Consider the following 27,148-nt stretch of genomic DNA (forward strand, 5'->3'; position numbering starts at 1 on the left):
TTTTCCAAAATTCCACGTAAAAAATACTCAATGATAACTCGATTGAAGACAGCTTTGTAAGAATCAAAACACAGGAAAACAATGTTTCGGAAAATTTTATTTAGTTATAGAAGTATTAACAATTTTCATAGAACAATCAAGAGTGATATTAATTATTTAACACATAAGAGAAATTTTCATGTATCATTAAGTAAGTATCAATGAGTTAATTAGCCTAATTACCAAATTTATTGCTCAAACCACTTGAAATTTTCAGGTAAATTGTCTGGAGAATATGAAATGCAAGATCCAAAGAGTGAGGAGGAAGTGTAAGTGTATTATACAATCGATTTAATTAATTACAATGTCATGACTCATTTTATTGCAGTGTGAATGTGACTTTCATTGATAAATCAGGGAGATCAATAGACGTTCGAGGTAAAGTAGGAGACAATGCACTGTATTTAGCTCATAAATTCGATATTGAGATGGAAGGAGCGTGTGAGGCTTCTCTAGCATGTACAACATGTCATTGCTATATTCTGGATGATTATTTCGATAAACTTCCGCTGGCTGATGAGAAGGAAGAAGATCTCTTGGATATGGCACCGTTCTTAAAGGAAAATTCACGCTTAGGTTGTCAAATAATACTTACAAAAGAGCTTGAAGGAATGAGACTTGAATTGCCGAAAGCTACTAGGAACTTCTATGTAGACGGTCACAAACCAAAACCCCATTAGTGTTCAAATTAATTGATATACGACTCCATACCACCAACATACACACATATTATATAAATGAATCTTAGCTGTCATCTCATCCTTTAGAATGAAAAACAATAAGCAAATTAAATATCACTTTAGTTAGTCAAATTTTTAATAATTGGATTTTAAATTTATTCAGTATTTGAATAAGCATCATGTCTATCTTGAGCAGAAGGAGGAATATTTTTGGAAGTGGTCAGATATCACATGGAACAGATATTACGTAATAATTACAGAGAGTTGCATAGAATAGAATCAGATATTTCGAGGTAAACCAGATTGGAGTCGAATCGACACTTAATTGCAAGGTTGGATTCGACATAAACGTTAGAAACAGTAAACTTAAGTGCATAACCCTAACATTCAATGAGCATGCTTATACTAAAGTGTGTACACAGAAGCATACCTTGTTAGTGTTATTGAGTATGCTAGGAATAGTGAGTGAGCTCAGAGCATGCTTCTTTGTCTGTTAGGGTAACAAAATAGCAAATTAAATAACTCATCACTAACTAATTCTGCCTGCTTCCAAAAATTGCTACTCAGGAGCTGAAATACAAAAGGAATTAATAGAATATCAAATTGGCCTCTGAAAGACTATAAAAATGTTAGAAATAATAAAATTGTAGATACAAAACATAATAAAAATATGAGCAAAAACTTTATGTTCAATTTTTTTTTATTTATTTCTTCATTGATGTTTAAATTTAATATTTAAGCATTTTCACTTCCATTAGATTTTTTTCTGTGTGTGTAAATTAATATTACGTCTATATAGTAATATATTACTAACAGCTTATCCTCTTTTTTTGCATATTTTTTTCGGAAATGATTGTTTTCATCTTAATAGTTTTATTTTCATTTAAAAAAGAATTTTTATTCTATTAAAAGTTTTATATTCACCAATTTCATGTCTTCTAAAAAGTTTCTTTTTGCAAATTGCTTTAAATTTCTTTTTTTTTTATTTTCTCTGGAACATCGAAAAAAAAAATCTTTTCCTACATTTTTGGCATCATTTCTTTCTTGAAATTTTTTATTTTTTCTTCATTTATTGTTTAAAATGCTTAATAATGCGTTTACAGTAATCTTAGATTCTTCTTTTTACAAAAAACTATAAGTTGAAACTTTTAGTCCTACACAGGATTTAAAAATTGCTTGAAAATTGTTATTTTTTGAATTTTTTGATGAGAACCTTACAAATTCTTTTGAAATTGAAGAGTTTTGAAGTTCAAATTATTTAAAACCTTACAAATTATTTTTGAAATTGGAAAGCCTTGAAGTTCAAAATTTTCAAATTCATACAAATGTAGATCGTAGAACAATACAAATGTTTTGAAAAACCTCACAAATGCAAAGAATTTGTAGGGATTTCAAACATAAAATTCAAAAAAAGTTCGTTAAAATTTCTTCCGTTAAAAATTTGTCCGAATTCTTTTCAAGCAACTTCAACACCTGAATTAAGATGAATGATAATGAAAAATGAATGTATATAGAGATGAAAATAATGAAGGGATATAATTTTTTTTTCTTATATCATGAAACAGGTCATTATCATTATTAATATTTATTAGATATTAGTTTTTAGTTATTATGGCAATATTCTTCAATAATTTTTTTTTTTCATATTTTTTTGATTATCCAATCATTATTTCCCTTATCATATAATACGTTACGTAATTCTTATTGAACCTATAATTAAATAAATAGAAAGAGCAATAATATTCAGCTCCTTATTAAGAATAAAAATTTCACTAATTTTTAAAATGACTATAAACTTCATCGATTATTTCCATTATTTCATCTTCATCGTCCACTTTATGTTTTTTTTCATCCTTTTTCAAAAAATATATATATCATCATTTTTTTACGTCATAATTTTCAATAATTATTATTAATAAAATTGTATTTTAACTTGTATATAGTTTTTTGTGTGTGTATGTGTGTGAAAAAATCTGTCTTTTGTGTGTGTATTTGTGAGAAAAAAGTTTTTCACAATTTTTTTTTTTTTAATTTTCCTCATTTCTAATAAAAAAAACATGTTTGACTATTTCTAATCATTTTTATGTATAATATATGTGACAAATCTCATCAACTTTATGTCCTTATTTTTCCTTCATCAAATAAAAATGCAGCATTTAAGGAAGAAAGTTTGTCTTTATTTTTGGAGCAGAAAAGCAAACTTTTCATTACAGCACACACATGTGTGTGTATATGTGTGTCTTTCTCTTATAATTTATCATTAATTCATCCTTCCTTCTTTGTCTTAAATAGTTAAAAATGTTTCCTTTCCATCCTTCTTTTTCTTATTTTATTCATCATATCACTCACTTCTTTTATATTTTTTTATCATTTCACATGAGAAAAATCTTTAATGAAAAAAGTTTATGGCTGGAATATTAAGGCTGAGAATGTATGCATTTATATAAAACTTTTATTTTTTTTTTAGCAAAATCATGGCATGTATGTGAACATTACTTTAATGTTATGTAATGATGGAATTTTTTTTAATATCAGAAATGACAGAATGAGAAACTTGAGACAGTTTGCAATTTGAGGGGATAAAAAAAAATTTTTCAATCAAAATTTATTGAAAAAATACTTTTTTTACTCTCCAGAGTTTTGTGCTGCTTGTTATTTTTTTAGATATTTTTAGACAGAATTTTCAGAAAGTTTCTGCTTTTTTGAGAATTTTCAATTATTTTCAAAATTCGAGTTCATTATATTTGTAAAATTATGGTAATTTTGTTATTTTTTAAATGCATTTCTTGAGAATTTATGTGAAGCTTTCAATAACGGATTTTAGAAGTTTAAAATTTCGCATCTTTCTCATTGGAATTTGAAATTTTGTTATGAATTTCCATTGGAATTTTAATTTTTGTCGTTAAAATTTCTGCATAAATCTTAGCATCTCTTCAAGTGAATTTAAAAATTAAACATTCGTTTATTTCTGCTTCACCATTTGCATCTTTTTTGAATGAATTTAAATGTTAAAATTTCGTTAAAAGTTTTTGCATCTTTTTAACTAATTTTAAAATTTCAAATTCAGTTGACAAAATTCAAATTGAATGTCCGTTAGATTTTTTGCATCTTTTAGATCTTTCTTTACAACATTCAAATTCGAATTAATTTTTGCATCTTTTAAGATTCTTTGAATTTGAGTGGCAAAAATATTCAAATTTAAAATATCCGTTAGAGTTTCTGCATCAATTCTCATGTTTTGTTGCATCAACTTATTCAGGAAATTTCAAAATTAGAACTTCCAGGAAAATGTTGTTCAACAATTTAGTTCATTTTCTTTGAACTATTCAACAACAGCAGGCAACAGTATTAACTATTGAACTTCAAAATTGCAGTATCGATCGGATTGAAAATTCCCAGAACAACTTCCTCTGAGCTATTTTTGACTGTAAACTATTTTCATGACCTAAATGAAAACTTTTTCTCCATTAAAAATCAAAAATAATTTGAAAATCAAGAACATGCTTAACTGCGAAAAGTTCTGCAAACACAATTCCCTGCTTCAAGCTTCCACATTTTGTAATTTTTTATGTAATTTTGATTTTGAAAATAATAAGAAATGTCCCTCGATATGTTTCTCAGAATATAAAATAATTCTTATGCTCTTCTTATAAAAAAATGACGACATAAAACGAATAAGAAGAGGAATTTATTTTTAATATTTTATTCACATTGTTATAATAACGTCAGTCTTGAGAAATGGAATTTTGAGTACAAGTTATTTTTACTATAATATTTATTAAAAGGAGGCAACAACAAGAAAAACATAAAACGCAGAACATTGGCTGGAATGTTAAAAAATATTTAATCCTTATTTTTTTGTGTGTGGAGAATGCATTTGATTGAACTTTTGTGTGTGTATTTCTCGAATTATTTAGCAAGGAATGTTACATTAGCCTTCTTTCATTAAAGATTTTCGGATTTGCGTCTCTTATTTTTTGCAATCGATGATGAAGTCAGCAGATTATTTACAAGAAATGCATACTTATTTTGCTTATTTTTCGTTCTTCCCGCATGCATTTTTCCTCATTTCATATGTTGAGTATTAAAAATTTTCAATTCTGATTTATGGCATTGTTACAAATACTTCTTTATTTATTTATTTATTTATGGCCAAAGCAATTTTTTTTTTACTTCCATGAAAACAAAAATAATAATAAAAAGTTTCTCTTTCTTCTTCTTTTTTCATCTTTTTTTTTTTAAATACTTGTAATAAATTATCATAAATAATAGTAAATAATAATACAGGATGGAAATTGAAGTTTGTTGAGAATAATTGCCTGAAATAATCTTTACATTTGATGTTGACTTAATTGAGAACTTTGTGTCTTTTGTTAAGTGAAATAATAATGTTGTTAACTGATTTTTTAATTGCTTACGTATTTTTTAAACTTTAGTTTTTAAAAATGTGTCAAAATTTGAGTTTTTACATATCAAAAGCATTGTTACACATCAATTTTAACATAAATTAACTTTTACACATTAAAATATTTGTGTATGTAATATTTTACACATCAAATTTGACAAATTTTAGTTTTTACATACGAAAAACGTATACGTAAAATTATACATATCAACAAATACGTACGTAATTTTTTACACATCAGCATGTGTAAAGTAATAAAATAATAAATTTTGCATTTTTAACCAAAAATGTAAGAAAAGTTACTTAAATTTACAGTGACCGATGTAAATATGAGTAAGAAATACACAAAAGTGCATTTGTATTCAAAAATTTTGGCTTTTTTCATGAAAAATATTGTGTTTTACGTACGTAAAGGTTCTACGTAAGAAAATAATATTTTACGTACACATCAAAATGTATTTTTAACAAAAGATACATAATGAATGTACACATGATCACTGTGACCTTTGTAATAATGTGTACATTAAGTTTAATCTCAAAAAGTCAGCAAAAAAGTAAGTCTTTCAATTCCAAAAATCCCAACAACCTCAATATCCAAATGTTAATAAAGGGAAAAAGTAAAAATCGTGTCAAAAAATAATTTAAATTAATGAATCCGAAACGAAATAATAATAATGTTAATAATTTATAGATACGGATCATTTTTTCATCCAAAACGTGTACAAAAAAATGAATTTCTCTCTGCGGTTCTCTTTTTTTCGAGCATGAAAAAAGAATTTGTTCAAACAATTATCATGATAGTGAATAAATTATGCAACAATGTCTTATTAATTCTGTGTTATATACGTGCATGTACAGCAATAACGAACTACGACGACGACGACGCGAAGAAAAATCAATAAGACATTTTTGCATTCTTTTTTTTATAATATTATGTATATATTTTGTTAAAAAAAATAATGTTGAAAAATATTTATGTACAAATGAGATAGAGAGAAGCTTAAGAAGATAAAGAGAAGAGGAAAAAAAGGTTACTTAAACTTTAAATTTTTTTTAAAAGTAATGAAATCTCATTAAACAATTTTTAAATATAGAATTTTTCACTTTCAATTTTTAAATCTTAAAAAATGTAAAAATAATTTTTTTTTTTTTGGTATTTCTTTCAACCAATTTCTAAAGAGCATAGAGCATTAAATACTTTTGTAGATGTCATTTTTTATAAAATTCTTTCAGACTTAAGCAGCAGATTAATTGAAAAAATTAGAGGTATTGATTTGCTTTCTTTTACAAAATTTTTCTTGTTTCTGTTCGCGGAGCTTTAAAAGAAGAAAGCTTAAAAAAGAAGTTTTCAAAGCAATTTTTTGAGCTTTTTTTCACAAATTTTACATATTACATATTGAGTACCATCATCATCATCATGTGTGTGTTTTTGTACTGTCATCCCCAAATCTCCATCATACTTCTTAATAGACTTTTAATGATAATAATCAAGTGCTGGTGTTGTGATGCTCTGGCGGACTAGTGGACAATGCTAATGGATCTTGTACGGCATCACAGCTTGGCGACGATGGATTTGTTGTCGATGGACTTATCAATTGCTGTGTAGGCGAATTCTCATGATATGGACCAGTAACGACACTGTGAAAGAATCTTTTTATAGAATTAAATAGAAGACGAGATGAAATTGCGTAAATTTATATCTATGCTTACCATGGATGCATTGGGAATAATGTTGTCCAACTTGTTGTTGTCAATGTATTCGCTTTATTATGTGAATGTGATTTGCCTTTTGAATCAGCTTTTGTTTTTGGCGAATATGTACTTGATATTATTTTATCCTCACTATTATGTGTCGAATGTTTGTCTTTTCTTGATCGTGACCTTTTGGCTGGCTTTACTGGCATAACTGGTGGCAAATCCTCTTCTTCATCCATAAATTCTTGCTTCATATCATCTTCCTCTAACAGCTCTCTCAAATCGGGATCATTTTCAGGCGTTGTTATTCCTAATTTCTTTAATCTCATTTTCTCAGCCCATTCACAAGTTCCATGCTTCGGTCGATTGAGATTTCTATGCTGATAGAAAATCAATGATATTCTATTTGGATTCAATCGATTTGGCTTCTTTAATGCAGTCGTTGAGTGCATTTCTAATTTGGCACACTCAATGACAACACTGCCATGAGGTAATGCAACGGCTACACCTCCCATTTGTTTGTCTTGGAAGCACTCGAGATTGTCATTAATTTCAGTTACTTCGCCAATTACTTCTGTTATTTTTTGTGGCGGTGGATTCATTGTTGTTGGTGGACCGAGTGCTGATTGTGGTGGAAAATGTGCTGGAATTACGGGCGTTGCTGTAGGTCCCATTGGTGATGTTTGTGGATATAATCCCCAATTTGATTGAGCTGTTGGCTGTCCATATCCCATATTATATGATGGATAATTTGATGAGTAATTACTATAACTATTATATGCATATGGATCGTAGGGATATGCTGAATATCCAATATAATTATTTGGATGTTGAGGTACAGGCTGATGAGGTGTATAATTTGCATAACCTTGTGGATTATATTCAGGCGCCTTTGGCTTTACAAATGCCGTCTCTAATTGATGATATTGCTGACCTTTCGCATATTCATCCTTAATTAAACCATTCGTAAGACTATTATTGTTCGACTCATATAATCCTTGACTTTGCTGTTGTATATTTGGACTAAATGCTGAACTACTATTTGTGCTACTGTTACTGCTACCGGGCCTCGTTGTTGTATCCGGTGATATCTCCTCACCACGCAATTTATTATAGTCTTGTTGCCATTGATAATGATATTGTCGATTATCAATATATTGACCGGTTTGATAATCATAAGAATATGGTGAATCTAAAACAGTACTAGATATTTGATTCGATTGAAGCTGAGCATCAGTGAAATTATCAATCATTGATGCCATATCCAATAACGTACTTGTATTACTGCCATTTCCAGGTAATTGTGTTTGCTGTTGCTGTTGTTGTTGTTGATTATTAACAGCCTGCTGTGGATGAGTAGGAGTTGAAAATGCGCTCTGGCCTTGATTGTTCTGTGACGGTATTGTTGGCGTTTGTGGAGTCAATTGGGTTTGATTGACAGGTGTTTGTGAACGAGACGTGCTTGATTTTCGACTTCGTGATTTAGATTTTGAATCTTTTGATGTCGGTGGCATTGGAGGTGGCGTTTGAATGATTGGCTGCGGTACGGGAACGGGCGTAAGTGGTTGAGAAATCTGCGGCGTTTCACTACCCTCTGGATCCTTTTCATTACCACGTTTCTTGCCATGACGTCGACATGGTTGTAATGGTGTCGAACGGACACGAACTTCTGTTGGATATCTATTTGCATAAATTATAACATAAAATGAGATTAGTCAAATATTCTTAAAGCATATACCATCAGCAGTAGCAAATAACAAAAATAAATATAATGGATCGAAAATTTTACAGGACTCACTTCTCAAGAACTTGAACTGCACCGGTTTCATGTTTCTTCTTTTGTCCTTCCTCACTATCAAACTCATCAGTACCGTCCATTGTGTATAACGGAAGAACATGAAGTTGTTCATCATCTGGTGGCATTCCATATGGTCTCGGTTTCAATAGTGTCGCTTGTACCGTACATCCATCCTGCATATTATGCAAATCACGATGTGTATGTGCACAAAAATCGACACAACACGTAACACCAGAAAATGGCTTGCCCGTCTTTAATCCTAATCGACAATCAGGAGCTTCAACTTCATATTGCACTTGATTATCATATGCTTTCGGTGCTATCGTCTTATATAATGGACTTAGAATGGTTGCTAAAATATTCATACGTTCCTCAATCTCCGCTTCCTCACTCTTTACCGATAAACGAAATTTTCGTACTGTCTTTGAACGTGCGTATTTACAGCCATTATAATACATCGACCATGAACAACCAAATGAATATGAAGCACCACATGTTTCCGGATCAAGTCCTGTTGACGAAATGGAATGAAATAAATTTTTTATGTTATTTGAGATGGATTTTTGTGGTTGAAATTTGGAAAAAGGGGTGTGGAACTTTGTGGTAAATTTTATGTAGTTTCGCACCCTTTTTTAAAATAATAATTTGAATTTTAATTTTCCGTTAGGATAAAATTCTTACCTTGGCAAGCACAAGTTCTATTCTCATTTGTAGCACAACGTCTCGTTGTGGGTAAGCCAAACTTATTCAACTGTAAATGCACAAAAAATTAATAAGCCTTAAATTGCGTCATTTTTGGTTTTATCCAAAAAATTTACCTTATGAACCAAAAGCTTATACATGTTATCAGCTTCAATTAATGGCAGAGCATCCCAAACCACAATGGATATCACGATAAATGCAGCCCTACATCTACACAGAGAGAAATAACAACAACAAAAAAAAATGCGTTAAGAATATGAAGAAATGGAAACTTTTTTTGTGAATGGAAATATCTGTACACAGCTTAAGCTTCTCATTAACGAGAATTAAAAAGTGACAGAATTTATTATTGTGGGAGTAATAGAAAAGGAAGCAAAAAATGAGTATAGATACAAAAAAGGTAGGCAAAAAAAAAATAATTACCAGAAAAGGAAATTTTTATGTTTTTTTGTGTGTTAATAAAAATGCCAACATAAAAGAAGCCTCAACCAAGCATATGAATAAAGCATAAATATTTAATAAGCGCGAAGAAATAAAAGTTTTTTTTGATGATGATGACAAAATCATAAATGTAGACTCGACTCGTACGTAGTTTTGATGCATAAATGTTGTGTATGTGTGTGTGTGTGTGTGTGTGTCTTATTAAATCATGATTTAAGTTAATAAATTAAGTAATAGACAACAGAATAGAGGAAGGATAGACAGAGAGAAAAAGTGTTTTTTTGATGACAGCCGACCATCACTTGCTTACCGGTGGCCTTGGCGTCTTTTAACAATGAATAAAGCTTTTTCCTCTGGATCGACACGACGAATGACCCATTTTGCTGTGGGACATCCTTGTGTTGATTTTCCTTCTTTGCCAGTATAAAGAACCTTTTCGATTCTCAACTGTTTTCCAGTCAATCCAGCACGTTGCTCAATTTCTTTACGAAGTTCAGCAACTGTTGATGCACAACCTGAGAGAATTAAGATAAGAATGTCATGATTAGCATAAGAATCATCTCAATGATTTTGTTCATACATACCTAAATGTGTATAATAGCTTCCCGGTTCTGGTGGTTTCTTATCCGAAGAAAAGCAATCACATTCAGGTACTTCGGGCTTATTATTTCTCTCATTATACATATCCCTTACAGCTTGTTTCTTACTACGACTTGATGTCGAGGATGACGTTGACTTTTGTGCTGTTGCAATCTTCACTTCAGACACTGGTGTTGTCTCTTCTTCCGTAACTTCCTCTTTTATGCTCTGCTGGTTTAAAATTGAAAACTTTCTATAAGTAACTTTCTTTCTTTTTTCATTTCATTCAGAGACAGTCAGAACATAATAACACAAGAATAAGACGAAGAAGTGTGGAAAGTCGTTGACCAACTTTCTTGTGTACGGATTTTCTAAACAGAGTTGGTAATTTATGGAATTATTAATTAATCTTATTTATTGTCTATTTTTTGCATCATTTCTTTTGCATCTCTAAATTCAAATATTTTGATTTTGAAAAAATCGTTAAAAATGTTTGCATCTTTGCATCAAAAGATGCAAAAAGATTCATTTGAGAAAAATCAAAATCAGCAATTAGAATTACCAACTCTGCGGAGTCTTAAAAGATAATAAAAGTAGAAAGATAAACTTACTTGTTCTTTAGTCGGTGTTGTGTTACAAGAGTTCTCAATAGGTACTTCATTAATTGGATTAATTGGTCGTGAAGATGAATAATGCTGTCCAATACCGCTATTATCCTTATTAATACCAGATGATGCTGCAGCTGCCGCTGCTGCTGCCATATTCTCACTCAAAAATGGATACGGATGTAAAGAATTGGATTGTTCTGTTTTAATGATAGTTGGTGTCGCCGATGGATGAATTGATTCGCCATGTTTAGATGATGAGATTGATGGCGATGATGGAATGGACGTTGGAGTTGTTGATGATGAGTGTTTTGGTATTGGATATGTATGTAGTGGTATTTGTTGTTCAAAATTAGTCAAACTTGTCGAATGATGCGGGTGATGTCCATGTTGTTGATATGCAGCTTGTTGACTCATAAACGGTTGGTATGCATGCGCATTTTGTGCATGCGGTTGTGGATAATTTTGTGACGGATGATGTGGATAATTTTGATATGGATAATTATATGCACTATATCCTTGAGATTGATGTTGTATATAATCTTGTTGATATTGTGATTGCTGCTTTTGATGGTCTTGATATTGACCTGGCTGTTGGGCATCACAAAAGTCCGCATAGCGTATAAAATTCTGATAGTTTTTTTCATAACCATCAAACTTGATATTTGGCGTTGTCTCATCGCCAATTTCCTTCTTAATATTATTCACCATATTCTGATGCTGCTGATACTCATGTGCCGAATTATATGCATAACTGTGCTTCTCATGCTCATTATTATTCTCATGTGAGGATATTTTTTCGATTTTTGGCAACGTGGCTGAGAAATCCTCACTGCCGCCGCCTGATGGATATGTATGTTGATTGTTATCATTATTATTGCCATTGTTATTACTCGAATAATTGTCAATGGCTTTAGGTTCTTTTGAGCTCTCTTCTTGTATACCTCCGCCTCCACCGCCCGGATCAATACCAATATTTTTTTCATTTAACTGCTGCTTATGCTCAAAAAAATCCTGCTGCTGTTGCTGTTGTTGTTGTTGTTGTTGTTGCTTACTATGCTCCTGCTCTTGCTTTATTATCGATGATTTCCATGAATCATTCATCTTGAAGCCACCATCATCTCCTGCGTCAGTAATCTTACTCTCAATACTATTATTATTATTGTTATTGTTATTACTGCTTAATGGTAAATTATTATTATTGCTGCTGTTATTACTCAAATTATCACTACTGAGTTGCTGCTGTTGTTGTGACTGCTGTTCAGTAGAAGATTGGAGATGCTGGTGGCTATACGATAAAAAATGACCGGTCGAGTTTGTTGATGATGTTGATTGTTGTTGCTGCTGCTGATCCTTGTCATTTTTATTTAATATCATCGTTTTTAACCGCGTATTTAAATTTATTCGATCAGATTGATTAAACATTTCGCCATGTTGACTTCCATTCCAGGCATTTTGATTCCAATCTTGTGCACCATCTTGCATTTGTTGATGATGTGATGTTGGCGTTATCATGCCACTTGTTGGATAATGTTGATTATTATTTGGCGTTGTCGATCCACCATGATGATGACTTGATGGCGATTGTGCCTGTGATGTTGGACTCATATGAATGCCATTATTATTATTATTATTAAAATGACTTGGCGATTGCTGTTGATATAAATGATTTGATGATGAATTTGGCCGCGATGGTTGTTGACGACTAGGCGATTGTGTCACATTCGAAGATGCTGGTGGTTGCATCTGATTATTTGATGATGCTGTCGATGTGTTTGTTGTTGATTGATTATTTGCTGTTGTATTAATGGAATTTCCGCCATATTCTCCCAAGCCTGGATATCCATTACAGTTGAGTGAGCGCGGCGGAACGCTGTTCACTCGAGGATAGCCAGGCATTTCGTTTCCCGACGACGTTGTCAATGACATTGTCATTTGCTTATTATTCAATTGATCTAAATGTGACGGTTGCTGATGTGCGGCATAATGTGAATGATGTTGTTGATGATTCAACAGTACTGTTGGACTTGCGATTTGACTATATGCTGTGACATTTGGCGCAAAACTAACACTCTGTAATGACACTTGATTTATTGGTGTGATTTGTTGTGCTTGAAACTCATAACGTTGAATGGCTGGTGAACTATAGGCTGTTGTTGCGGTACGACTATACGGGCTGTTTGGATCGAACTGAAGACCGGTTGTCTGTACATAACCGTTTGGGTATGCATAGCCCTAGATTGTGTGTGTTAGTTTTGTGGATTATAATAAATAGAAAGAAATAATAAATTGATTAAAAATACAGGTATTGGACATGGTAAACTTCGTCTTCAAATACCTGAGGCTGAAAGTCGAGTGAATTTAATGGCGCAATTGCAGTAGCAACAGACGCTGTTGTGCCGCCATTCTGTGATGGTATTTGTTGAATAAATTGATTTTGCCACGTCTGTGATGGATCTGTTGTGGCTGTTGCGGCAGTTGCTGTTTGCCATGTTGGATAAAATGCCATTGGTGTCTAGAAATATAGAAGATAGAGAATATAAATAAATTATGACAGGAACAAAAATAAAATAAAGTTTTTAGTTGAAAATATGGAAATTACAATTAAAGACAGTCAAAAGTCGTAAATTAAAAATAAATTGAATTCTGCAGCTTTTGTACTTTTCAATGAATAATTCCAATCTCTCTCGACTTGACTTGACTCGGGACTTGTCTTGTCTTTAGAGATAATGACACGAGAGGGATTTCTTAATTAAAAAAAAATAAAGAAATTTTCATGAAAAACTTTCTTTTTTTTCGTGCATGAAAATTGAAAATTCGGGTCTTGTGCCTCGATAAGAATGAAAATAAGGAACAGAACAAAAAAAAACTTTTTTTTTACTGTCAAAGTGATAAAAACTTAGAGAAAGATGAATAGATATAATATAGATGTAAAGCTTTATGGATGTTCCTCATACAATTTTTCAATGCCTTCATATATTCATCTCGTCGGTATGAAGAGGGGTCGTTCAGATGTTAGGTAATGGTCTTAGAGGGAGAAGGAAGTGAATATGGAGACAAAGACAATAATGGAGATTTTGGTACTGAGGGGGGTCTGCAGAAAGGAATGTAGAATTTTTGGATCACACGTAATATGTGGACAACCCCCAACAGAAAATAAGTAGAAAAAAATGTAATAAAAATCTCTAAAAATTTATTTTTGTGAGTATGTTACAGAAAAATCTCATAACCATAAAAAATTATGGAAGGAAGAGGAAAAAAAAGGCAAAGCATAGCGAATGTGAGTGTGGAGATAGAGGGAGTGAAGAATAAAGCCATATTAACAAGCATGGCGCAAAAGAATTGAAACATAAAAAAATGGCAAAAAATGAGAAAAACAAGCGAAAATTTATTATTAATCATAAACATAATCACTTTTTTTTATTCTTGAATTTTTGCCAAAAAGTTTCCATTTTTTTTACACAAATTTGATTTTTCACTAAACTTTCTCGCAGAAAATATTCTTTTGGCTGCTTGTGCTGCTGTTCCCTTCCCTCCGCGGCGTAATTTATTTTACTTTATTTGCATCACTCCCTAGTGTGAGCGAGCGGAGCTCACTCGCGCGTCCTCTAGCGCAACATCTTTTTAACATGCATTAAATGAATAAATAATTTTGCAATATCCCAGGTTGATTAAAGTTTTAGTATGCATAAAAACACGGGTGGTGTCATTTTCGGCAGTGTTGCCATATTTCTTTATGCTATTATGTCTTGTGGATGGGAAAAAGGAAAAATAAAAACTAGTAAGGGAGAGACCGCGTGCTGACTTTTTGATTGGATTTTATGAAGCGCATTTTTTAGGGGATATTTTTGATTAAATCATTGGATTGATTCTCAAAAGGGGGTCATTGAGCATTGATTAAAATTGTAACTGAAGGTCTACTATACAAAAAATTGAAGGAAATGTCCTACCTTAACGTAATTGACCATCAGATAATTATTCTACAATTTAAAAAAAATTAAAGTTAGGTACATAAAATTAACAAAAAGAAATTATAAGGTTTACTGCTCTAGGTTTCAAACTAAATAATAATACTACGAGGATCATATGTAAATGACGGCTATCAAAAAGATTTATTAAAGGACTTTTTATGCAAGTTTCTAGCTACTCAATCAGTTGCCCTCATCTGAATTGCATCAGATGACTATGAAAAGCTTTCAACCCTGTCAGATCCTTATCATCCTACAATATTACTGCCTCATCAATCAAAAAATATTCTAGTAACAAGATCTGCTCAATATCTTGAAGTCACATGACTTTATCGCAGTAAAAATGAGGCAAAACCAGACATAACGATGCAATCAGGATACCTTTACGTCTTGCCGTCAACAGACATGCTTCCATGGTACATAAATACCACTGTGGTACCTAAGCTGTCTCAATGCCTGTCAGGAGCAGTGTCCTAGTGTCTACAGTATGCTGCTTTAATTATTGCACTTTGCTGTTCTATTGACAGCACTGTGCTGCTCTAATGGCAACATTAACTAAATTCAAATCCCAGACAATTTAGAAACAACCCAAACTGTAAACTATAAAGCTTGCCAATATCTTTTGCAAATATTAATGCTCAGAAATAATAGAATAAAATAAAAATTCATTCTATACATAGATCTAAAATATGTATGTACTTGCTTATGTATTCGTGTATATGTATTTATATCCCACCTTTATATTCATTTTCTTTTTCTTCCTTTTTTTATTTCATATGGATGATGTGGAAGGGAAAAAAGTAGCAGGCGAATAAATGAGGAGGGGAGAGACCGAGTGAGAATGAGTATGAGACGATGGCACACACCAACTTTAATTGAATATTTTATGAAAAGCAATTTTTGCTACTGTATTTTTTTCACGTTATTAGAATTTTATGGAAATTGCAAAATAAGGAAAATTAATGAGCTCATGAGATTTTTTTCATGCGATAAATTTTCCATTCTTTATTATTAATTTTTGCCTTCAGACTTTACATTTTATATATTTTTTTTTTGACTTTAAGACATCCGCGAATGGATATTATATCGCGATAGTTTTTATTTTCATCACATAAATCGGGGGAAAAATTGAGAGACTCCAAAAATGAATGAATGAAAAGATATAAATCGAATTTTTACGAGCAATGAAAAAAGCAGCAGCAATTCTCTCTGTTGTTTCATAAATAAGCACGTGGAAATTTGTGCAGCGAACATAAAAAAACATAAAAATTTACAAATGTATATAATATGGAAAAAGAAATGTTCGTTTATTATTTTCGTGGGAGCGATTTTCATATCCAATTCTCATATTCATCTCTCTCGGATGCTCTCATTGATGTCAGTGTAAATTGTGTATTTGTTTGCGATAAACAGCTATATAGACATATTGAAGATCACTTTAGTTTTGGACTATCCAAATCAATAAGCAAAAGTTTAAAGGAAGAAGAAGACTTGAAAATTGTTAATTAAAAGATAAAAATCTTAATTAAAATCCGATTAATAATTCCCCATTCATTTCATATACATAAAATGTGTTTAATTTTAATTAAGTTTCAGATAACAACTTTTCCTTCCTTTGTCTCTTTTGCTCCTCTTGTCTCTTATTCCCGTCAACCTCAATGTCTGCATGCACGATATATAGTTTCGTTCATGCGTTTGTCTCTGATGTGCTTTTTTATGGCTTTTTTGTTGATGAAAAATTTACAAATTCAAGTGAATAATTTCCATTGAGGATTGACAAAATCAGTGGAATTTCAGTTCCTTCAATTGGAAATGAAAAGTTTATTGAAAATTGAAAAACACGTGCTTACATCAGAAATTTCTCAGAGTTTTAAAATAAAATTTATGAATTTTTTATCAACTTTGTAAAATTCATTTGAGATTTTTCAAGGTATTTTCGATCCTGTTGTGGATGTGGATACGGAAAAAGTTTGAACTTTTATGTAACTAGAAATTAAATTTCATGTCGTAAAGTTTGTTTAAAAACTGATTGTAATTAATAGTTTAAGGTAGACTTGTTTCTAACTCAAAATGCTGAGCTATAATGGATTTATGAGTATGTAGAATCATGGGGCAGCATATGGGAATTCATACCTAATTAGGAACATGAAAAAAGAGGTAGAAGACAGTTAGAGTTTGGCGATTTGCTGGAATTCACCGAATTCGACCCCATGCTAGAGTTATCCTGGCCTGGACCACATTTTTTGCCTTTTTCACGCCATGTGTCTTCTCAGGGTAAGCCTGAGGTACACCAAAACCCCAAATTGCAGCTATTTATATTAGCTCATTCGTAATTTGTTTGCTTTTCATCAAATCAATGCAATAACTAATGCATATTCGATAGAACTTAAACAATTCCACAATCAAGCACAACAATCCAACATGGCATCCAAAAACAATCCCAACATCCAGCAAGAGCCCATTTCTCTAGTTTATAAATTATTTTTCCTCAAACTAATAAACTTTTGTGATGAGAATGGAGAAGATGATGAATCATGTACACAAACTATAAACGCCACCACCCCAAATAAGATTGCAATCATATTCAAGATTGATGGTGACACGAAGATGCAAGAAAATTGCATTAAATATGCATAGAAAAATGAAAGAAGAGGAAGTCTTATCAATGATCGGCATCGCTCAAAGCAATTATTAATCTGTTACTTCAATCGATGGTGATGCAAGGAAAAAAAATTGTTTGCATTTAATTAATTTTTGCCTTCATCTTTGCAGCAGTTTTAACGTTATTACTGAGTGAGGCTGCACATATCAGTGACTGAAATATGAAGAACAAATTTGCACACAAAAATAAAATGCAAGAAAAAAAAATCCAATTTGTGTGAAATTTTGTGAGTAATGGAACTATACACATACGTATGACTATATATATAAATGAAAGGCATGGCATGGTTGGATGTTAGTTATGTTTTATGAACAAACTCATTCCCATCGTCGTCTTCCCTCAAAATAAAGTATAAGTTTTTCGTCGCTCACCAGCACACCAGCATCAGAGTCAGAAGAGAGTGAGCCAGAAGGAGTGAAGGCAAACACACAAAAAAAAAAGATCGAAAATGCGCAATTGATATGCGCATGAAATGCATGAGAAGAGAGAGGAAAAAAAAGGAAAATTTATGCACGCCAACGAAGTTGATAAAAGAAGAAGAAGGAACAAAAATTTAATTTAAACATTCAACAAAAGTGCAGGGTTTTCGGCACAAAAATTTATATATTCACTTCTGTACGCTACGAAAAGTTTCTTATTGTTTAGTTATCGATAAAATGAAAGTTTTTTTGCTGCACATTTTATCTTATTCCTTAGAAATTTTTTTAGTTCTTAAAGCTTCCATTCATTCATTAAAAAATACGACAATTTACTTTAAATATAAATTCTCTCGTGCTTATACGGAAGTTTCTTCTTTATCAAGTTTTTTTCTTATTGCTGTTGCTTTCTTTCTTTTTTTTTGGATGGGAAATATTCTATATAAATTTTCGTTCACGATATGGGGAAATGCAAGGAACAAAGAAGTTGGGAATTTGGGGTTGAGTTTGGACGCATTTTCATTGTTGCATTTTTAAGTGGAACTTTAAGTCGATTCACATTTTACATGAAGTGTAGTCTGCTGTTTCATATAAAATTCAATTCGACTTCGAGCTATGTTTTTAAGGGAAGTGATCAAGATGCTTATGAAAATTATAGTTGATCACAAAGAAAACAACAAACATTTTGACAAACAAGAATCCTTCATCTACTGTTTGCCCAAAACTGGCTTTAAGTCTTTAACCTTTTTTAAAAAAAATGGTCATTTTAGGATTGTATGACTCGGGACTAGACCGGTGTCATGTTGGTATGAACAGGATTCGACATGGAATTGGCAATAATTCGGTACGACGACCTTTTGGTTTAATGTGCTATCTGGGTGGATGGAACTGGTTTTTCAGGTATTCTGGTGAATGTCTTGATCAATCTCAAATTGTAATTCGGTTGAATAAGATGATAATTAACAATATCATGAGGAACTAAGTCAATATCCCGAATAACCAATCTTGATCGACCTAAGACTCAATTAAGCTACCAAATAGAAGTCACACAGAGCTCGGAGTACATTTGATCTCCTCCCTTTACTTTGCATCCCTCAAGAATGAGCATGCTTATGATTCTATGATGACATCACGATATTAAGAAGCGCCAGCAGCAGATTGTCACAAAATATCCTTACTCATCCTTAAAACTCCATCAACCCTCCAATGCACAAAGCAACCAAAAACCCAAAGTGCATTCAATATTCAGCACTTCCTATTCTCAATTCAAGCACTAAAAAACTTCAGTTTGTTTTATTTTATTTTCTCCTTCATTTTTCTTCCTTTATTTTCGTAACTTATGTAAAGTACATAGAAAAAAAAGTGCACATAAGGTATGTACACAAGAGGATATAAGAAAGCATACATGCATCAACATACATGTTGTAAGTTTTCATTATACATACACAGCACAAGCAGAAGAAAAAATTGGATGATTTTTTAATGAAAAAATAAAAAAAAAACTCAAGTTTTTCTTGAAAGTTAAAAAAAATTCAATTTTGTGCTTTTGAAAATAAAAATTGTTCCTTCATTTTCCATCCAAGCACACAACATAACACAAAAAAAAGAGAAAGAAAATGAATTTTTGAGGAGGACAAGAGGGGGGAAAATTAATTTAAATTTGAAAAAAAAGGGAGGAGGAGGAATGAAAAACTTTAAAGCTCAAAAGCTTTAAAAAGCTTTATAGTGAATGAAGGAAGGAAGGAATGAGGAAAAAAATAATAAAATAAAAAAATATTAGAGGAGAAGGAAAAAAAAAACGAGCGGAAAATTAGATTTTTATGTTTTTACGCTTTACAGCATTTTTCCTTTCAAATTAATGATCCATCACCATCAATGTTGTAAGAGGAACAAGAAAAAACTGAGAGCAATCGAGAATGTATGGAGGAAAAAAAAAATTAATTCGATTTGTACCCTCCACCCCATTAGACATTGCTTTCATGTATAAGACAGAGAAAATAATGTTATTTAATGTAACTAATATGTTACAGCATTTTACAAACTTCCGGCAATTTTTATGCTTTATATTTTTTTCCTGGTGTGACGCAAGTTTTTCATTTGGGATTTGAATATTATTTAAGGATATTAAGGTGCTATGCAGTGCTGTAAATGTCGCGCTTGATGTTTTTCTTGTGATTTACTTAATGTCGTGCTTTGTTCTTATGGAGCTATATAATTGGGTAACTTAAGGTGCTGTAAACTTCAATTTTGGTAGTTTTTTGGATAATTTACTGGATGGTAAGCTTATTACTTATTGAGCTGGATGTTAAGGGACTGTATGTGTCAATTTGGGTAGTTATCTGATGATCTACAGAATGATGAGCTTTGCTCTTGTGGAGCAGGATATTAAGGTGCTGTATAGCACAACTATGGATAGTTTTGATTGGATGTTGAGCTTTGCTCATTTTTAACTAGATACTAGGAGGGTCTATGAGTCACTTTAATTGGTTTTCTGATAATACCCTAGACATTGAGCTTTGTAGAAGCAGTAGATGTCACTCTGGATAGCTTTAACTAAGACGAGCTGGACAGTGATCCTCCCAAATGTCATTCTAAGACTTAACATACTCAAAAAGACAATCCATCAAATTTAAATCCTGAATATCCATCATTAAGGATGATTTATTAACTATTTTAAGGAACATCTCTAAAAATTATCAAATTTCTCATTTTAATCGACCTCAAAATTCTCTAAATAAGGAATCCATATCATGGCACACAGCCAATGATGACCTTTACATCACTAAGTAATAGTTTTAGTATTTCATGAAGCTGACTCAACTTTTTCATGCTTCAAGGAACTTTTTCCTTGCAATTTATGTGTGTAGACTTAACATACACACAGATACATGTTCATGAGAAGAAAAATAATATTGATAGCTCAGTGACTTGCACAAAAAAAAAATTCAATTATTTAAATTTATGTTTTAGAGACTTCACATTTGCGCAATTTCAATTTATTTTCATGCATTTTTCATTCTTTTTTTTATTTTTTAGAGCAAGTAATCTGAACATGTTCAAAATTGTCTTGTCTAAAAATACTTTATGCTGCTAATATACAGTTGCTGACTGAATTCAATGAACATATAGAAGATGAAGTCGGATAGGAATCTATTTCTGTAAGTGAATAACAATAGAAAAGGCACTTACCATTGGTTGCTGTGGTTGTTCCTTCATGGTTTGAGCAGTTGATGACGGAATTTGTTGAATATTTGCTTGCTGTTGCTGCTGATGCGGTTGTTGTGCGGTTATTTGTGTTGCTGTAACGCCAATCAAATTTGTTTGGTGCTGAATTGTCTGCGTATTTTGATTGGCACTTCCCTGATTTGGTGAGGGTTGTGGTACAGCTGCCGGTGCTGGACTTGACGATGCTTGTTGTTGATTTTTAACAGAGTTACGTGGCGATACAACACCGCCTAAATTCAATGCCTTTCGACCTCGACCACTTGTCTGTAATGAGTCAGTAAGAAGGAATAAAAAATGATTAAAAAAAATGTTGAAAAATGGTAAAATTACATGAAATTAAAATTAATTGATACTGCCAAAGTAATTAAAAAGAATGTGTATGAAATATTTCATACTGTAAAAAAAATGAGAATTAATGTCGCCTAATGCATAATTATAGCCGATGCGAGCGAATGTACAAGGAGAGAGGAGACAGAGCAGAAGGAGAGCAAAATACGTTGGACAGGTAGAAAGCAAAGTAGCAGCCTGATAATTAATCATAATCACTGTAGGTAGAATAGGAAGGAGATATACATACATATATAAAAAAAATATAATACATTCAGGGTCGAAAAATCCTCAACTAATATGTAATTAATCATCTTTTTTCAACCATAAATTTATTCAGTTTTTTTTTTAATGAAAATAAAGTCCATAAGAGAATGGGAAAATTTTCTTTCTTGTCGTCGACATCGTCGTCATCATCATCATCATCGTCAAACATGTTTTTGCGCTTCTATTTATATTTTTTTTCGTGTATGTAAACATCAAGTTTTTGTATTTTTCATTTTTCTACATACTGAGTACTAAGAAAGTACACAAAGGGGTGTGCCAGTGAATGGATTGTCAACTGAGGATTTCAAGTTGGAACTTGATTTGGCTTTGGTTTTGAGAATTGAAAGAAATTTGAGTTGAAAATTTGAATTTTGGTGAAATTTTGAAGAAATTAATTGAAATCTTAGTTTACTTTGATCAGAATTTGAAGTTAAATTGAATTTTGCATGGAAAAGTTGACTTGACACAACAAAGAATTCAAATAGAATTCAAACTCAGACTATGATCATCAAAACAAGTCTCAACCCTTTCGGATCCTCCCCAAATGAGCACAACAAGCATTCATCGGAAATCAAAAAAGTTGAAAATGAGATCAAAATTAAATTTCAAAATCAGAAAACCATTTCAATTGTTAAGATTTTTTCTCAATTTTCTTCCTTTCACAAAACTTATGTTCATGATATGTATTGTATTATATTCCCATAATTCTTCTCTCACTTCCACCTTTCTTTCTTCTTAAAGCTCAATACATGAACGCCAGAAAAAAAGGTGAAAGAAGCGGAAGAAAAAATATAAAATCATTTTTCTTCGTAAACATGGAAAAGAAATCTAATTGCTCCATTTTAAGTTACCGGGCGAGGATGTTATGGACATTATAGAGGGTGTCAAAGGTGAGAACAACAACAAAACAGAAAGAGGAAAGGAACAAAAAATAAAATAAAATAAAAATAAAGAAGTAGAAATGAAAATTTATGGCTGGATATAAATTATAATTTATGTGTGTATGTGTTCTCATTTTTATTATTTTAGAGCGCAAAATTTATTATGCTTTGTAGATGTATTTTGTAGCTCGCATTTGTAACCTTGCATGCTTCTTTTCCTTCTTTTACTATTTTCCAATCCTTAGTTTTTTTTTTTCAATTTTCTTCTTCTCGACTTAATCAAATTGAATTTTCCTGACATTTAGATTTTAAAATTATGTTTTCAAGTAAATAAAGTTCAGATTCTTTAAGTCATGTTCCGAACAGTCATTGGTATTGCAGTTGGAACTGAAACTCACGTAAACTTTCTTATATAATGTAGTTCAACTTTCTCAAGTAATGTCTTTAAGATATTTTTGTATCGTGAAATAGAAATTTAATGGTTCTGTGTGGAAGTGAATTTATGCCTTTACTTTCTGATACTTTTTTGGAGATAAGGATTTGGATTATTGAAAATTGCAAGGTGAGAAAGTGGTTAATTGACAGAAGTTTTTGGGATTTTTTAGGGTTTAAACTTAGATGTTCTTATGTGGACGACAAAAGAAGTCTTGGAAAGAAGCTGTCGATAGAGACAGTAATGAACTTGGTATTGGAAATTGGTAGATGGAAGCAAACGATAGAGTCAGCTTAAGACGCCATTCTCAAGCGGTTTGTAGATGAAAATTCAATTTTTGGATGCAAAATATGCTCAGCAAGAGTACTGAGTCAATTGATTATACCAGGAAGAAGGTCATACCATTCATACCAGGAGGATGATGCCAGTCTTGTTGGATACCGTAGCTAAAAGCCCCTAAAGTCCCCTAAAATCCATCCCTAACTCCGACAACCCCTGAACCTTCAAAACAATCAATTTGAAATATTTATCAACCCGATAAACCTCCTTCAGTTCCGTTTTTTTTTTTTGGTCTCGATGAACACCTCCAATTTCGAAAATAGCTATTTGTCAATACATATCCATAATAATTATTGCTCTCTACCTGACAATTTGATATTTAATAAGCAACCAATAACATTTTTTTTATTCTGTAAATCCTTTCACATAGCAATTTGGAAGGAACATAAACATCGAACGTAATGATTATCCCTACGTGATAATTAACGAATGGAATGTAAACGATTCCTTTAAGTCATAAAAAATTCTAAAATATGAGCACATAAAAATTTAATTTTCGGATTCTCTCTTAAATTTATGTTGGCGAATAAGACAATAATTTAGAGGAATGAATCAAAAAAAGAATAAGAATGATTGAAGGAAGTAAAGGATATTAAGAAAATTTATAATTTGAATAATGGCTTCATGGTTTTCATAAACGAAATTAATGCTGTGCAATTTCTTTGATTAATTCTCTTAGAATTCTCCCATTTTTATATCTTGCTTGCTGTTGCTTAAAAATGCCTTTATGGAGATTTTTTTTCGGCATTAAAGGAATAAAAATTATTACTCAGCATACATAACTCACACACAACACAGAGAAGAAAAAAAAATGGAAAGGAATAAAGAAAAATTTATGCAATTAATGCAAATTGCAAAAATAACAGCGACGCTCAAGGCACTCAAAAATTTCAATTACACTCTCGGGGTGTTTTGCAATAAATCACGGAGATGAAGGAATGAGAATGGGGAGCTGGAGATGGAAAATTGGAGAGAAAGAAACTAAAAATTTCCATAATTTCCTTTTTACAACCCACACAGGGATGGAACTGCTGCTTGATGATGATGATGATGATGGTGATGTGTACTGTATGTACATGCTGCTCCAAAAATATATATATTTATTTATTAAGAGGAGTCAAAAGTAGAGAGTTGAAAAAATTTTCAGCTCAACTCCTCCCATGAGCCGTCATAAAAGTTCTTAATTGCATGAAAAGCCATCAACGCCATAAAATTTATCGCCGATGCAGAGAAATGTTAAAATTTATAAATAAACGTATACACTACAACAAGCTATTATTATTATTATTGTTTAATTTGTGTATGAATAATATCACTGATGCTGATGCAGCCACACTGCTGGTGTTTAGAGCCATTATTATTCAAATAATACTGTTTTATACATGTTGTGTTAGGTCTTTATGTTGAAATTAAATATATAATTTTTTGGACCTAAAAATGCCTTCTAAGAAGCTCTACATCTGCAGTGTTATTAATGAGATTGAGCCCGAGTGAGACACTCTAACAGGAAAAGGGACTGCTTTAAGGTGCCGTAATAGACATTTTGTACCATGAAAGCATGTTCTTTGCTTATTTGAGCCATATGGGCGATGGAAACTGGATCCTAACAAGCAATGAGCGTAGTAAGCTAAGAGCAACGCTCATGAGCATGCTCATCTACTACATTGAAGGTTATCAAGCTCTCGAGAGCATGTTAGAAAGAAGCAGTCATATGGACGTAAAACAGAGGCGGCTTCCAGTTTATGGAGAGTACGAGAAGCTTAAAGGAGCACTAAAAACCCCGAATGGACAATAAAACGTTAGAACTAGTCATCAACTGGACATTAACTTGCCATCAAATAATTATGACGTATTTTTGTGAATTGTAGAGTTCCGTTGCGGCTCCTTCGTCATTTGTGTCACTCGGGTTGAGGACTCAACGACACAATAAAACTGATAGCAAGGAGGAGTAATAGAAGGGAAAAATGTTTATTTTTTGGGAAATTTATGCAAATTGAATTTTCACCAGCAAAAATATAATTTTAGCAATATAAATTGAAAATGGCAACACGTATGTATGAGTGCAGGGATGAAAAATAATGCGATTGTAGTTTTGTTGTCACTGGGAGGATGTTGATTTAAAAAAAAAGAGTTATTTAGAGCTTTCTATTGTTTATGACAATGTTGTTATTGTTTAATTACAATACGCTTATTGATCAATTTTCATTATTATTAAAATATTGTCTATCCACTTTGTTTATATTCAGCTTGTGCATCTAAAAATTTATGTACCTTTCGGGTTAGCGGTAATGAAAAATTTTTTGTTTTAGTTCAACATATCAGGCACTAAATTATATTTTTCTGTTATTCTTCCAATGGTAAATGATACGAAACTACGCTTCCTCTCGGGAGAATTCCTTTTATGTATGAACACATGTACATACATGAAATGAACAACAAGAAGTGCAAAAAAAATAAGAATAAGAAGAATCAAACATAAAACATAGTGAAAGAAAATAAAGTCTGGGAAAAGCATAAAAATAAATTGCCACCATCAACTCTCTTGTGAGCTGGAGAAAAGGTATCGACGATGGTGGTGACTATGGTGTGGGGTTGAAGAAAATCTATCGACGTAAAAAAGGGGGAAAGATAGAAATGGAAATAGAAAATATAAAAAAAAGATATGAGAAGAAGGCGAAAAAGTGGCAATAGTGGAATTTCTGTTACAGGCATGAGAAGATATCTAATAGCACATACATAACAAAAAATGGGAGCGAAATGAAATATTGTGTTGTGATAGTCTGAAGTGAAGTCATATGGGAATTCCACAATATTTCTTTTTCTTTTATTTCATTTCCAATTCCATTCCGCCGACATTCACTTGAGGTTATCGCCTTTATGCAGGTTTTCTCTTGCTTCCCGAGCGACACAATTGAAGAAGGCTTTGTCAAGGAGATGTTGAGGATCCTCAAAACCTCTTTTATTGATAACAACTTGAAGCCGCTTCCACTTAGCACCCCAAATGACCCAAAAAAAAGAGACAGCCTGTGTCGCTCGGTCCCACTCACTCTTATCAACTCTTATAATTTTTATTAAGAAAATGTACGAAAAAAAGTGCATTTTGAGGCCAGTCTTATGGAAATATAAAACTTTCTAATCTAGACAAGGTTGTAAATTTAACTTTTTTTTCTGTTCGTAATAAATGCAGATAGGAAGGAGAAGGAAGAAAGCTTCGAAAACTATAAATTTTCACGATAAGCGTAGCTTGTTCCTTTATATATAGACACACATATATACTGAAAAATATTGATTCACATTAAATTTCATGCACGATAGATAATAAGCTTCTTTTGCTTCCTTTATTTTTTCACGTATGTATGAATTTATCCAACACTAAGCTCCTGTGAGCATTCTAAAGGAACAAAGATATTTTTATATCTGATAGATTTATTTCGTCCATCGAGAGTCATAAAGTTTAAGACTCACACAAATTTTAATCTCTTTGCTCATACATTGTCTGCCTTTTTTTTCTCTCTCTTTTTTTGTGCCTTAAAGTTTTCAACATGAAAAATTTTTTATGGTATTATAAAAATTTATTAATACCTTTTTTTTTTGCAGCAACAACATCCATAAATTAGAATTTCTTTCTTAATTAAGTTATGCAAATATCTACGGCTTTAACATTTTTTTTGTGAATGGATTGTCTC

General features: G+C 31.8%; 2 protein-coding genes across 7 annotated transcripts in view; one reads left to right on the forward strand and one right to left on the reverse strand.

Moving 5' to 3' along the window:
• Positions 1-57: 57 nt before the first annotated feature.
• Fdx1 (Ferredoxin 1) lies at positions 58-1,388 on the forward strand. Its single transcript, XM_070641506.1, has 3 exons — positions 58-190; positions 257-308; positions 368-1,388. The coding sequence occupies exons 1-3, from the start codon at positions 82-84 to the stop codon at positions 717-719; spliced, it is 513 nt and encodes a 170-aa protein (XP_070497607.1). The 5' UTR covers positions 58-81; the 3' UTR covers positions 720-1,388.
• A 4,058-nt stretch (positions 1,389-5,446) lies between these two features.
• The window catches only part of Tet (Ten-Eleven Translocation (TET) family protein), a 102,178-nt gene continuing 80,476 nt past the window's right edge, over positions 5,447-27,148 (reverse strand). For 2 of the 6 annotated variants that reach the window (XM_070641638.1, XM_070641637.1), the window contains exons 6-16: positions 21,180-21,479; positions 14,895-14,924; positions 13,283-13,459; positions 10,951-13,179; positions 10,345-10,570; positions 10,071-10,275; positions 9,436-9,529; positions 9,299-9,368; positions 8,618-9,128; positions 6,835-8,499; positions 5,447-6,762 (exon numbers count right to left, since the gene is read on the reverse strand). In XM_070641638.1, coding sequence (XP_070497739.1) covers positions 6,612-6,762; positions 6,835-8,499; positions 8,618-9,128; positions 9,299-9,368; positions 9,436-9,529; positions 10,071-10,275; positions 10,345-10,570; positions 10,951-13,179; positions 13,283-13,459; positions 14,895-14,924; positions 21,180-21,479 — 5,658 coding nt within the window. In that variant the 3' untranslated portion in view covers positions 5,447-6,611. Of the gene's footprint in view, positions 6,775-6,834; positions 8,500-8,617; positions 9,129-9,298; positions 9,369-9,435; positions 9,530-10,070; positions 10,276-10,344; positions 10,571-10,950; positions 13,180-13,282; positions 13,460-14,894; positions 14,925-21,179; positions 21,480-27,148 lie in introns of all 6 variants that reach the window. The other 4 variants (XM_070641642.1, XM_070641640.1, XM_070641643.1 and 1 more) reach the window with 4 other exon arrangements.

Source organism: Chironomus tepperi, unplaced genomic scaffold (genome assembly GCF_022539635.2).
Source record: "Chironomus tepperi strain 1889 unplaced genomic scaffold, CSIRO-AGI_Ctep_v1 contig_244, whole genome shotgun sequence".
NCBI classification, from domain to species: domain Eukaryota; kingdom Metazoa; phylum Arthropoda; class Insecta; order Diptera; family Chironomidae; genus Chironomus; species Chironomus tepperi.

What these genes read in the sequence shown, in the direction of transcription:
- Fdx1 (XM_070641506.1), top strand. Translation starts at nt 82, where the DNA reads ATGTTTCGGAAAATTTTATTTAGTTATAGAAGTATTAACAATTTTCAT. An exon ending in AAATTTTCATGTATCATTAA is followed by an intron (nt 191 to 256) that starts GTAAGTATCAAT and finishes TGAAATTTTCAG; the next exon opens with GTAAATTGTCTGGAGAATAT. An exon ending in CCAAAGAGTGAGGAGGAAGT is followed by an intron (nt 309 to 367) that starts GTAAGTGTATTA and finishes ATTTTATTGCAG; the next exon opens with TGTGAATGTGACTTTCATTG.